The sequence below is a fragment of the Bolinopsis microptera genome, chromosome 11 (assembly GCF_026151205.1).
Source record: "Bolinopsis microptera isolate Bmic1 chromosome 11, MBARI_Bmic_1.0, whole genome shotgun sequence".
Taxonomy (NCBI): Eukaryota; Metazoa; Ctenophora; class Tentaculata; order Lobata; family Bolinopsidae; genus Bolinopsis; species Bolinopsis microptera.
The window spans coordinates 3,358,336-3,372,016 of NC_087082.1; the positions used below are offsets into that span (position 1 = coordinate 3,358,336).

At 38.1% G+C, this 13,681-nt stretch overlaps 2 protein-coding genes across 2 annotated transcripts in view; one reads left to right on the forward strand and one right to left on the reverse strand.

Moving 5' to 3' along the window:
* The window catches only part of LOC134823249 (protein RRP5 homolog), a 118,889-nt gene extending 111,416 nt beyond the window's left edge, over positions 1 to 7,473 (reverse strand). The window contains exons 1-8 of the mRNA XM_063834645.1: positions 7,074 to 7,473; positions 6,797 to 6,922; positions 6,483 to 6,525; positions 6,202 to 6,345; positions 5,900 to 6,039; positions 5,628 to 5,760; positions 5,006 to 5,183; positions 1,369 to 1,542 (exon numbers count right to left, since the gene is read on the reverse strand). Coding sequence (XP_063690715.1) covers positions 1,369 to 1,542; positions 5,006 to 5,183; positions 5,628 to 5,760; positions 5,900 to 6,039; positions 6,202 to 6,345; positions 6,483 to 6,525; positions 6,797 to 6,922; positions 7,074 to 7,242 — 1,107 coding nt within the window. The 5' untranslated portion in view covers positions 7,243 to 7,473. The remainder of the gene's footprint in view (positions 1 to 1,368; positions 1,543 to 5,005; positions 5,184 to 5,627; positions 5,761 to 5,899; positions 6,040 to 6,201; positions 6,346 to 6,482; positions 6,526 to 6,796; positions 6,923 to 7,073) is intronic.
* The window catches only part of LOC134823357 (S-adenosylmethionine synthase-like), a 63,446-nt gene that overhangs the window by 18,255 nt on the left and 31,510 nt on the right, over positions 1 to 13,681 (forward strand). The window lies entirely within an intron of this gene.

Here is a 13,681-nt window from a genome sequence, read left to right on the forward strand (position 1 = left end):
CATCAAATAGTGAAATCCAGGTTAGATCAAATTGAAAATCTTTACCCGTATGCGATTTATGTTCGGGGTAGGTGGCTAAGGATTTAGTATTAAAATGGGAACTGCCCTTCCAAACATCATAAACACCAGTTTCGTGACCTCCACCCTATGCCTTCAGAGGCCACGGCCCTAACCGAAAAGCTAAAGGTGGGCTTCAAATAGTTAGTTATTACGCTCTGGGTTTTTTTACCACCACCGTGTTTCATATTATGGACTGTAACTTTGCAGTGGCATCCTGTAACTATTCATTCGGGGAATCCGTCTCCAATGTTTAAGAATTCGAATAATAGCTTCAGACAGCCCATAAATAATTAAATAACCGATATGTTTCTTTCGGGACTGCTAGACGCCATTTATTTCAGATTTACTGAAGATAATTATGCTGCATGAGTTTGTAAAATTATGGCCAAACGGATTTGAAATGACGAAGTTATCAAGCAGTTAGAAATGCACTATGCATTATACAGATATGTGGGACAACGTTTCCAATTTACAGGCTGAACAAATTCATTTTAGAACGTGTAAAGAATATAATTTTGGTTTGTACTTTGGTTTATAAAAAACTACTGTTAGTGTTAATGGATTTCCGTAGGGATTTAACAGCGACAAGTGAACTGGTTTTGAAACTATTCCGAAATTAATTGATGTATCTTTCGAAAACAAAATGATTCCTGTACTTTTTGCTTTTTTTACCAGCAACCAGACATTTTAGGACTAAGTGGTGTCTCATTATGCTATTAATTGATGAGGGCTTTGGTTGATGTTGCTTTAACAGAGTTTAAAATTTATTACAGTACAGTATTCAAAATTTAACAAGCCTTGATAAAGTTTTGAACTGAATTTGAACTTAAGGATTCAAAATAATTTTTAACCCTTGAAGCCAAAGAGAATGCACTGCAATCCGCATGCTGACTTAACAAAACAAACAGCATACATGATGTAAAATATGGCAGCCATAAAGACTTAGTTATGTTAATTAATAAAACTAAAAACAATCCGAGATTTATAAACCTTTACGTCATAAGGCAAACACTTTAAAAACTTTGCTAACTTTAACCCTAGCTAAAATATTTGTAAATTTAACTTTCCCAGATAATGGCTATAATTATTTAAGTCTAAAAGTAAAGCTAGTGGTGGACATGTAAATTAATATTTAATTACATAGAGTGGCAGACAACATGCTGATGGTATGCACGGTGCATTATGCACTATAGTATGTGATGTGCACTAAGCACGCAGCACACAACACTGTAACATCCCATGTAACTATTTAAACATGTATCCAAATCCCAATCCCTACAATTATTGACTGATTGGTTTTTTTCTCACCACCATTTCATCCCCAGATCTTGTATTTTCTGAGATATCTGAAGATCTGCCAGGTTCTTGCTCCCCGGTAATGTCAACTCCACCTTCACCATGCTGACTCACACTAACCATGCGCTTTATACTGCGCCGCGTGTTCTCCTTTAGCGCTTTCAGACCTACCCGCGCCGCAGAACCCTGCGCAATTCATTCACTGCTTTCAGACGTTCATATACCAACAACAATTAGAAATGTTGATAATGTGCATTATAGATCTATAAATATTTGAACTCACCCTAATTTAAAACTTACTGACAGTAAAATCAACAAAATCTAGGAAAATCTATGTTTCAACGTGAAAAATCCCAACAATTGCTATTATTGAACATGTCACATTTTTACTTTTACTCTGCCACCCTTAAATCCCTTGATAATTTAACATCAGCTACACATTATGAAAGCTATATTACACAGCTTGTTCAACTAAGTTCCTAATTCCTTTGATCGCATATCTAGGATATAATCTCCGAGATTCCTCCAAAGTTCCAGTTAACCGAACACTGGACCACACAACATGCTCTATTGTCTCTTATACAACAGGATATATTCTCTGTATGCCAGTCCCCGCATGTAACGTACACTGTAGAGTGTAGACCACAGTGTGGTAGCTCATGTAACACAGGTGTACACATTGTTGCTGTGTGAGCACTACATCGTCTACATGGTAGTTAGGAGGCCGGGGGGAGTTTAAGTTATGGGGCCGGGGGGTGGGGGGGGGGGGTTAGGGGGTAGTAAGGGGGCCGCGCCGGGGGTTGTTAGGGGGCCGGGAGGTAGTTAGGGGGCCGGGAGGTAGTCAGGGGGCCGGGAGGTAGTTAGGGGGCCGGGAGGTAGTTAGGGGGCCGGGGTCTACTTGCTAGTGTATTCAGTACTGCCTCCCTGGGTATAATAGTGACAAGGTTCATTACCTCCCTGGGTCTTATTTACCACCTCGTTTCAGATAGTGGGTAACTTATATTCCTAGTCAGTATCGTTTAGATGCTAATATATAGATATTGTCAAAATAATTACCCGTGCCTAATGAGTCATAAGTAATGACACGTGTATATTACCACCATGTTTCACGGAGTACTAGGTGGGCAACTTTATTGCTAATTATTGCTAATTATTGCTAATTATAACTATCGATTAATATAACTAATATTATAGACTGTAAAGCTCCACTTTAAAAAAACCTTATTCATATTTCATAAAACGTTATCACTGATATTACAACGAGAGTGGAAGTCAGAGGTGAACATGGCACACAGCTGTACTCATTCTCAGCTGCGAGCTAAAATACTGTATTATATAAACCTCAGATATAAAGAACACACTATTGAGTTCATTACGCATATTTAATTACTGACAAACTGATTTTTCACATATATAGCATAAATACAGTTTTCATATCTGCAGCTTTTACAGTTCCAAAGATTGAGCACCATATCAGATTACAGTGTAATATTACGCCAAGTATCTTACAAAAGCAAGATGTGAGAAGTGTAAGTTACCACAGTGAGATGTCCATATATTATGACGCAGTGAAACTATTGGACTTCGATGTATGGGGACTTGCCACCCCAATCCCCGGCCCATGGCAACATTAAGATATATTGACTCTGTTACATCGTTTCCTGTTAATATAAAACTCCGTGACAATGTTGATTTCTTAATATTAGTGTGTTAAATGTCGCATGTTCCATGAGGCATAAAGAAGATTAGTAGTTAAGTGTTAAGACGAGATGTGAGACTGTGTCATGATACATACCAGTACGAGCTACAGTGTACTACACTACTACAGTCAGTATTTTCTGTTATGTTTTTTACATTTACATCCTAAAAGAGGGCATCATTGAAAATTAAACTTTTAAAAAACGGCCTTTCAACCACGCCCTCAAGCGTTATTATAAGTTGATGCTAGCTGCTGCCTGTATTGTACTACAAGCAAAACACTTGTGTACATTTTTGTGTCTTAAGTGCAAGGACACTGTGTACAATGTCGCACCTTTACCTTGTACTGTGTATATAATATAATGTACTGTGTAGTATATATTATGCACTACATTAAATATATAGTGGTGTGTGTACAAAGCGGGAAATACTCTTGTATAGACATTGTACATTTATACAAGAGCTTCTTTATTTTAGACATGAAAGTAAGGGAGCAACTGACTTTTGAGCGGCCAGGAATGTTAATGTCGTTTGTTCTATGCCATGCGTATTGTGTACGTGTTTTTACATTCCACAGTTTTACATTCCACAGTTGTTAAGGAAACAATAACACATTACACAGTTGGTTTTAATTAGGGGTACATTGTGTTTAGTGATTTGTAGGCAGGTACAAACTGAAGGCACGAATTGAAGGTACAAACTGAAGGTACAAACTGAAGGTACAAACTGAAGGTACAAACTGAAGGTACAAACTGAAGGTACAAACTGAAGGTACAAACTGAAGGTATAACTGAAGGTACAAACTGAAGGTACAAACTGAAGGTACAAACTGAAGGTACAAACTGAAGATACAAACTGAAGGTACAAACTGAAGGTACAAACTGAAGGTACAAACTGAAGGTACAAACTGAAGGTACAAACTGAAGGTACAAACTGAAGGCACAAACTGAAGGTACAAACTGAAGGCACAAACTGAAGGTACAAACTGAAGGTACAAACTGAAGGTACAAACTGAAGGTACAAACTGAAGGTACAAACTGAAGGTACAAACTGAAGGTACAAACTGAAGGTACAAACTGAAGGTATAACTGAAGGTACAAACTGAAGGTACAAACTGAAGGTACAAACTGAAGGTACAAACTGAAGATACAAACTGAAGGTACAAACTGAAGGTACAAACTGAAGGTACAAACTGAAGGTACAAACTGAAGGTACAAACTGAAGGTACAAACTGAAGGCACAAACTGAAGGTACAAACTGAAGGCACAAACTGAAGGTACAAACTGAAGGTACAAACTGAAGGTACAAACTGAAGGTACAAATTGAAGGTACAAACTGAAGGTACAAACTGAAGGTACAAACTGAAGGTACAAACTGAAGGTACAAACTAAAGGTACAAACTGAAGGTACAAACTGAAGGTACAAACTAAAGGTAAAAATTGAAGGTACAAACTGAAGGTACAAACTGAAGGTACAAACTGAAGGTACAAACTACAGGTACAAACTGAAGGTACAAACTGAAGAATGAAGATAGAAGGTAGAAACTGAAGGTAGAAAAACTAATAGGTAGAAGAGCGGCTCTAAAACTTCACTAAAACTTCACTTACAAGTACGTGGTCCCACTCGTCCGAGTGGTTGATTGAGAACCCTCTGTGGGTTGGTACCCATTGGGACTTAACTCTCTGATAAGTGATAAGGCCAATATAATTCAACACAGATTTTCAAGAAGTGTGCTGTTAAGAATACGAAGAATGTTTCATGAAACTTAGCTGTCCACTTTTTTGACTAGAGGCGCTTCAAACAGCACAACGAATAAAAAATGTTTTAGCACTGGATTCTTATCGTTCAATTTCTAATAGCTCTTCCTTTTGCCCAGGAGATCACTGCTAGCTACATAAAAACAGCACATAAACATTAAACACAATCACATGACCCCTCACGTGACACCTACCTTAGCCATGTATCTAGCAGAGAGACCCAGAGAGAAGTACAGGGCCGTCAGACACACGATAAACGCGTAATCCCCAATCTGGAGCTTGTCAGTGAACTGGAGGTGCAGAGGGTTTGCTGTTATGGTGCTTCCTTCTACCTTACAGGTCCTAGTGTAGTACTGCACGTATCCTAGCAACCTGTGTAAAGTAGGGTTTTAAATTGGGATCTTTCTCAGGTTACGTAAGCCATTTTGGCCGTTTTAGACCCCTCCCCCTACGTAAACCACTTTACACACAGCTGTTGTGTAGAAATTACATTACACCTCCCCTTCTAGGCTGGATTACGTAATATGTCAACGATTCCGAAGACATAATTAATATATAAGTCAATGTTTTAATTCAAAGTTAGTTAAATCCTCTGGGGAATATCCGCGGGCTTTTAATTTACAATATTTGGAATATATCACAAGGCGGGTGAAATTAGATTGATCGTGATGTTGAGGCTGCTGGGAGCTACCATATAACTTGAGCAAGCGAGTTAGCAAGATATTGTCTGGGAAAATACCATTTGTCTTGTTTCAAGCCTCGTTACACATCGTCCAGGCTATTAAAAGTGTGTTACAAAGTAATTACAAATAATACCTGGCGGTCAAGCTGTCAGGAGGAAGATGAGTGTGGACCTCTTTAAACTGGTAGATATAAAGTGTAACTATCTGCACTCCACATAGGACCAGTAGGAATAGCTTTACGTGCGGCAGTTTACCGAACTTTATACCTGAAGGTAACACAATTGTCATGTCGTGATTTGTGTCGTCATAATTAGTCTTAGCGATGATCGGTTATATCTAAAAGTTTTTATCAGTAGGAGATTATAAATACAAAAACCAATTAATAATGTGTTAAAAGAAACATACCAACAGCCCAAAGAGTGGACACTATCATGAAGGTAAAGAAGTAGACCCCACTAACTAGCGAGGGAGCTGCTGCTCCCGCTAGAAACAGACACAGTGACGTCACAAACGGTTCTATTGTCCTCCAGAACCGGGTCATCGTCCTGAAACAAAAGTAATGAACACTTTGGAACGTGTGGAAATTCAGTACAATTTCTCAATTTTGATATGATATAAACTGACTTTTTAAATTAATGAGTTTATTAAACTCATTGATTTAAAAAGTGCCTGACAATATAAAGAATACTAAAGAACACAATACTTACACTCCTTTGCCAACATGATCGGGGGAAGCTGCGGGTGAGTTGAAACAGAGTATCGTGGTGACAACCGCCACTACAAACACAACAAAATCAGGCATTATCAACCTTACTCTGTCCAACACATTCGGCACTACGTCTGCACTTAGCCTGGGGATTAGAAATTATAGACACTATTGTGCTGCATATAAAGTTATTACACAATTTCATTACTAACTATTTCCAGTTTACGAAATTTGAATTGAACAGTTATTAAGTTAATAGTTAATAAGTAATTGTATGCTTACGATTCGTATCCGATGTTCATTAACAAGATGTTTGTAGAATTACCTGAAATAAATTGTAAACCAGGAAGTGATAATAGCCGGAGAAGAAATACTACAAGAGTTTCATACAATTTAAATGACCAGAAATTTTATTTCGAAAATGTTAATCATTATTATTATTCCATGTGAGCCAAAGCGAAAAGATGATATTTGAATAGTGTCCGATGTTAGATAATTTAGAAATGTTTAAATAAAAACAGTAAGTTCTATAAACTTCAAAGCTATTATATTGAGGACCTAGCTAGTCTTAAGAGGAAATAATTAATTAAACTCACAAAGAGTAGTTGCAGAGAAGTCCAGTTTGTGGCTCAACTGTAAAGCCCAAAAGACAACATGTCCACAACACGCCAAAGTGCTTATTATCAGCAGCAAGATTATGTACACTCGCAGACTTTTGTGTGCTGAAATTGATGTCATACAATTATTTTTTTCTTTAGAATAGCACATTAAAATATGACTACTTGAGTGTTTACCATTCAAAAGTACTTACTGAGACATAACATTTAAAACGTTTAATATACTGAAAATGACAAGGTTTTTAATCGAACTTACTTAACCAGTTGCGAAAAGAAAACTTTGGTAAACATGGGACAACCAAAAAGAACATGAGCCACACCAAAGAAACGATTGAGATCCTGATGCAGGCTGCAACAACCAGCACTGCTGGTAAAAAGAGTCGGTAGGAGACATAACAAACTAGCTCCAATGTATCATAGCTCATATCTTCCTCTGATCCAGATATTAGTTTGAGCCACCAGATTCAAAGCTATGTTACCATGAGACCTCTATATTCCATTATAGCAACTCTTTGTGTTTAAAATGTGTAGTCCATACCCTAAAATACTTAAAAGTAGCATGCATAATAATATTATGAAAAACAAAATTATTGAATAGAATTGGTTATAATAGAGTCATCTACCGTAAAGTTGTAAATAATACACTCAGTTTGTTTTATAAAGACGCGCTTTACAAAGACAAAGCCTTCAAATGAAAAAAATTAAAGACAGCAAATATGCAAAATTGAAAAATTAAAGACACCACAACAGGTCTCAAAATAGATCGGATGTAATAAAGCACATTTCACACACTGACCATACGTCTACCAGCAAATTTAAAGACGGGTTGCGATGAATTAAAGATGGTGAAGCCTTTAAAATGGTCAAAATTAAAGATGCTGAAACCTTCGCCAAAGTTGACCGTCTTTATACATAACGAACTGAGTGTATACTGATCAAAACACTTTCGATTCATGCTAAGGCTTGAACAAAGCCAAATTCTTGTACAATATATCATGTTTTAATTATTAAATTAACTATATTAGGACAATGCAGAGGCATGGCATGGTAGGAAAGAGCTGAAATATGACTTTTCACCACTGGAGAAAAGAATAAAATATTGATGGGGACAGTTTTCAAGTTTACGACAATAGTGAATAGGGTGTGGAAGAGTACAAAAAGCCAGTCCAGTGGTGCAACGAAGGGCCCCGCTGTGTGATTAAAATGTTACCTAATACCCCAAAAAGGTTGAATCTTTATTTTGGTGCCTCCAAAAGCTTAAAGGCCCCCATCCCCCTTTGATGGCACACACCCTCTCTCTCTCTCCATGTCATAGCTAGATGGTATGTAGTTTAGAGCAGTATGTGGTCCTGGTTTAATCGTAACTACAGACGGTATCTATTGCGCTCTTAACGTCAATTAAACATCACCGATCCAATACATTTTCAGATCTTGTTTATTGAAAAGCTTCATGATGACCGGTAATAAAAGGATATAGCCAAATTTAAAAGTCTTTATTGAAATGAAAGTGCTTGAGCTCTTTAAGAATCGTTTCTTAATTTAATAATGGGTTCTTGTTCAAGAAACTGGGGTATCAGCACCATTTCCAAATTTTGGAGACTTGTGTATTAGAATCTGATGGCTTCTGTTTTCATATATTAGCAACAAACTGCATCGTCGGTGGGGAGCTGCAAAAGAGACTTAGAACTTGTTACGTGTGGTTGTTTGCAATTGGATTTCAATAATGTTAGCCTTGTGATCAGTGACGCGGACAAGCTATTTATCATAATGATCAAAATATCGTCGAATCATGTGGAGTAGCGTGCCAGGTAAACACTTAGGATACAAGGATACAAGGATACAAAAGTGATAATTATTTTATTCAATGAAACTAATAAATCAATGAAACTAATAAATCAATGTTTTAGCTCATTTTACAAAGTCAAATATTTAAAACAATTAAAATTGTATAGTGCTCAATTTGTAAATGACTAGTTGATCTTTGCTATTGGAAGTTTGTCAAGGACTGGCAGCTAGCGGGGGCAAGGAATGCACGGGCTTAGGGGCTTTTGTGCACACCAGAACACTAGCTCGGTAGATTTTTGGAAACTAGAAGGACTGAAAACTAAAATTGTTTTTGATGGAGGCTGAGGCATGTTTTTGAGAGGGACGGTATAATAGCTTGTGGTAACAACTGGCCTTTACTTTAATAGGATGAAGTTTTAGTTTTAGGACAGGAAGAAGGCATTAAGAAGATTTGCTCTTTGTTTACAAGGCAGAATATAAGCAATGTTGGTTATAATATGTATCAATATCTAGATCTTCGTTTATCAATTTTCACTAAATGGGTTTAAAATTTTAATAGGGAGGGAAATTCATCAACTTTATTAAGTACCTATCAAAAACAAATCTTATATCAATGTAATATATTAAAAATCATAATCCTAAGTCTAATAATAAATCTGTTTAAAACACTTTCTCACTACACTGCGCTCACACACGTTAGTAAGACAAAGGAAAATGCACACCCAGCTAATTTTCAATTTCAAGATAATCATTTTGGATGTGTGGACCCTAGGGTAGACTTAATGTCAAAATTTAGATTAGAGCATTCGAAATCTTTGTTTGTCCAATCAAGATCAGCATGGTTATGCTGGTTGACGAGCAGTGATTGCTTCATCCTAGACTTCAGGCAGGCCACACTTAGACAGTAGTCACGTATACCAAGCTTAGGCACAATTACGTTCCAAATACGAGTCGTTCTGCTATTGAAGTTGTCAGGGGGGTCTGCTTGGCTTAGTATAAGGGTGGGTTTCCTACTTGAGCAGGTGAAATTTTCATGGAGGGAAATCGGAGCACGGAATTTCATGATTTTATAGAGCTCAAGGAAACAATGGTAAGTGTACAGGTTTTGGACGGCAAGTATTCCGTATTCCTTGAACAAAGGTTTCGTGTGCTCTTTCAAGAAAAATTTTTTGTTCAGATTTTGGTTGCCAAATGGTCGAGCACGAGCACAGGTCTTAAATTTATCTAGGTATGCCTCCCTGTCGCCAAACAGTACCCTGAGACAATATTTTTGTGCTTTGAATACAGAACTTATACGAGTTTTGGCTGCCCCACCCCAAACCGTGATACAATAGGAGAGGTGTGATTCAAATAGAGTGTAATACAACTGGCGGTGTAAGAAATCTGGGAGGGAGCAGCGTAGGCGGCAGAGAGTTGATGTTGCATGGCTGAGAGAACGCCTAAGTGATTTTATATGTTCTTCCCAGGTTAGCTTTTCATCGATGACGACTCCCAGAAACTTAGCAGATGCAACTTGTTTTATTGGAAAGTTATCAATGGTTAGAGTATATTCAGAATTATTGTCAGTCTGGGAGGACGATGCTGGTTTAAAGTGAATGAAACAGCATTTAGACAAGTTGACATGGAGTTTGTTTGCTCGCATGTAGGAATATAAACTAGCTAAAAGAGAATTACCACGCATATATGCCTCCTTTTTTGAATTCACAATAGTTATATTATATATATTGCCGGCCCATCGAGGAAAATCTTTTTACTTTGTTTTTTAACCATTATAAAGTATGATTAGTCGGATATAGTACTGAGTTCAAACAGTTCCCGAAACGAAAAAGCAAACATTTGATTTTTGTTTCGGCGACTGAATCGTCGATGGGCCGGCAAATATTTGTTGTCGAGTAGTGTTGAATACTCATATTAACAAATTTTTTTTTTTTTTAAATTTAAAGAAAACTGGCCACGGGCCTAAATATTACATATCAATCAATTACAATTCATTAACATTACCAATATTAAAAACTATCGAAAATATTCAAGAAAGTATTCTCTAGCCAAAGGGCTCAATATTTAAATCTAAATCTTCAATATTGTCTGGTTTATATCGCAACTTGGGCCCTCTGTCCCCCCTTATCGAAATAACCGTTGTCTTTCATACCTCAAAGCGCAAGCGCTTTCTAAGATATGTAACTGAGTCTGAATAACGCTGACCTGTTGGAGATTCCATCTTTTGTGCAAGCTTTTTAATCAAGCGTTGCGCTTCGACTCCCATGCATCCTGTTGTGGAGAAAACTAAAGGTGTAAAGGTAGCTTTTTCCACTTCTAGGACCCTTGCATTATATGCTCTTTTCTTCTCAGTCTCGTGAGCCAAATACATCATAGGAATTGGTTTAGCGGCGTTGGTTGGAGCAGGAGCGTGAAACACCCTTACATCAAAAAATGCTCTTTCCAACGCATTCCAAACTGATCTTGCTGATATATCTAGTCGGGCTTGATCTCCAGTTACTGTACCTTGTGGTAACTGCATGCCGCTGACTGGAAGAAGAGGGGGCTCTGTCTGAACGTCTTTGCATTTGACTGTCCGCATGATATTAGCTATTGTATCTCGAAGTGAGTTATGCCTCAAGGTCACATAACCCCCAAGTTTACACGTGAGGGCATGGTTTGCGGAGTAGGAATCACCACAAGTACAAAGTTTTGGACAATCTTTCAGCTTCAGGTTATATCTTAAAGCTATAGCATCTGAAAACTGTTGCTTATTCAGGAGATAACCATAGCTTTTGAGTGGTAAGGTGGTTAGCCAGGAACTTGCACCCTTCTCTGCTGCTAGCTGTAACATAAGTTTAGATGTTTGTGGCAGAGACTCCTGAATTGCCTCCTGTCTTCTGGTGTAATACTCATTGCGATCTTTACTGATGGATGTCTTGATTTCATGGCTTTTATCCTTGTCTTCAAGATAGTTTACCTCTTGGCTTAGAATAGCCGTTTTAAGCAAAACTGTAGCTTTGACTGAATACAGGAACTCTGAGTTGGCCAGTTCTGTTATTATAGGTATACCCAGCCCTCCATACCTTGGTGGTAGAGAAAAGATCTCTCTAAGAGTGTCAGTGCAACTAAATGCTCTATCAAGGATTGCTGGAATGAACTCCTCTCTGATGGTAAGTTCGAGTGGTTGAAGTCTATCTGCTATCTCAGGTGTAGTCCTACACACATAGTTCCATCTTTTCGAAAGTCCATATACAAAAAGTTGCTCAAATGACTTGAAGTTGCTAAAAGTTGCTCAAATGACTTGATTTCAAACGAGATGCTTCAGAGCCTAACTCCGCTTTGTTTCCAAGTCATCCTCAAAACATTCAACCACTCTCTGGTCTCAGGCTACTATCCATGGCATACCAGTATTATCACTCCTATCTATAAATCAGGCAACCCCTTCAGCCCAGACAATTACAGAGCAATAGCAGTTGGCAGTTGTATGGGTAAAATTGATATTGGCAAAGGAACGGAGCAAGGACACCCCCTATCACCAGACCTCTTTAAAATCTACATTAATGACTTTTCATCTCTCCTGAAATCTGTTGGTGACTATCCAGTTCTTGCTGACGTTCTGATATCACATCTGCTGTGGGCTGACGATCTTGTCCTTCTTGCTCTAAGTCCCGAGGCCTTGCAAGTCAATATCAACATTCTATTTGATTTCTGTAACTCCATGGGCCTTGAAGTAAATATTAAGAAAACTAAGATTGTAATATTCAGCCCTCCCAAACGAAAGCAGTCCTATGAAACATTCACATTGGGAGGTCAGCCCATCCAGCACACCGATAAATACTGCTATCTTGGCATAATATTCCACAGAAATGGATCGTTTACAGCAGCAAATACTGAGCTGAGGGCCAAGGCTCTCCGTGCTCTCTATGGCCTCAAAGGCAAAATAGTTAAGGATGCCCTCTCACACCGTGCCCTTAATATTCTATTTGACTCCTTAATAAAACCAATCCTGCTTTATGGCTGTCAAGTCTTATGCCCCCACTCAAAAACCATGAGATACCTTTCAAAAATAGATGACAAAGCCAACCCCCAGCATACCTTGAAGTACATTGCACAAGACCACTATGAAAAATTCCACCTAAAGTTTATCAAGTGGTCCTTGTCTGTACATTCAAAAGCATCAAATATAGGTTGCTGGGGCGAAAGCGGGCGCCACCCTCTATTCTTTGAAGCCTGCAAACTTGCAATAGATTACTATAGTCGCCTTGAAAACACTGAAAACGAACTACTCTGTGCTGCATTTCACGAACAAATCATGTTGGGACTTCCTTGGTATACCAACATCTCAAAGCTTCTCACCAAATACAACTTCACCCCCTCATCTTCCTCAAAATCTAAGCTCTCCACCCAAATCAGTCATAACATGAGGGAAGAATTCGTGAATACCTGGAAAGCTGCCAAGGCCTCCTCGCCAAAACTAGAATTCTATAACTTAATTAAACATGATTTCGAACCAGAGGCATACCTACGAATTATCAAAATACCGGATGTTCGAAAAAGTCTGACAAGGTTTCGTATCAGCTGCCACAACCTCTACATCGAAAGGGGCAGATATGAAACCCCCCTTGTACCAAGAGAAGAACGTTGGTGCACCTACTGCTTTTTCAGCAAAGGGCTAAAGCCTATTGAGGACGAAAGTCACGTATTGATTGACTGTTTGCTCTACTCCTCAGTTAGGGAAAAATTCAATTTCCATCCCCTAAACATTACTGACCTAGTCGGTTTGCTCTCCAACAAAACTCTAGATCCTACCACACTCATTGCCACAGCAAGAGCAATCCATTCAATTCTCTCTGTGAACGAAAATTATACAGCCTATTATAAGAGCCCAGATTTCCACTCAAATACTGGCAAGTGCATAATGCTATAGGACCTTAAAATAAGATTGAACCATACAAACTCGATTTATCTATTTTTCTAAAACTAGCATTATATAACATTTCTAAATTATCCCTACACACTTGTAAATAATTAGAATTGTGTAACTTAAATTATTTCAGAATTACAACTATTGTGTACTCAATAAAGTAATTATCACTTTTG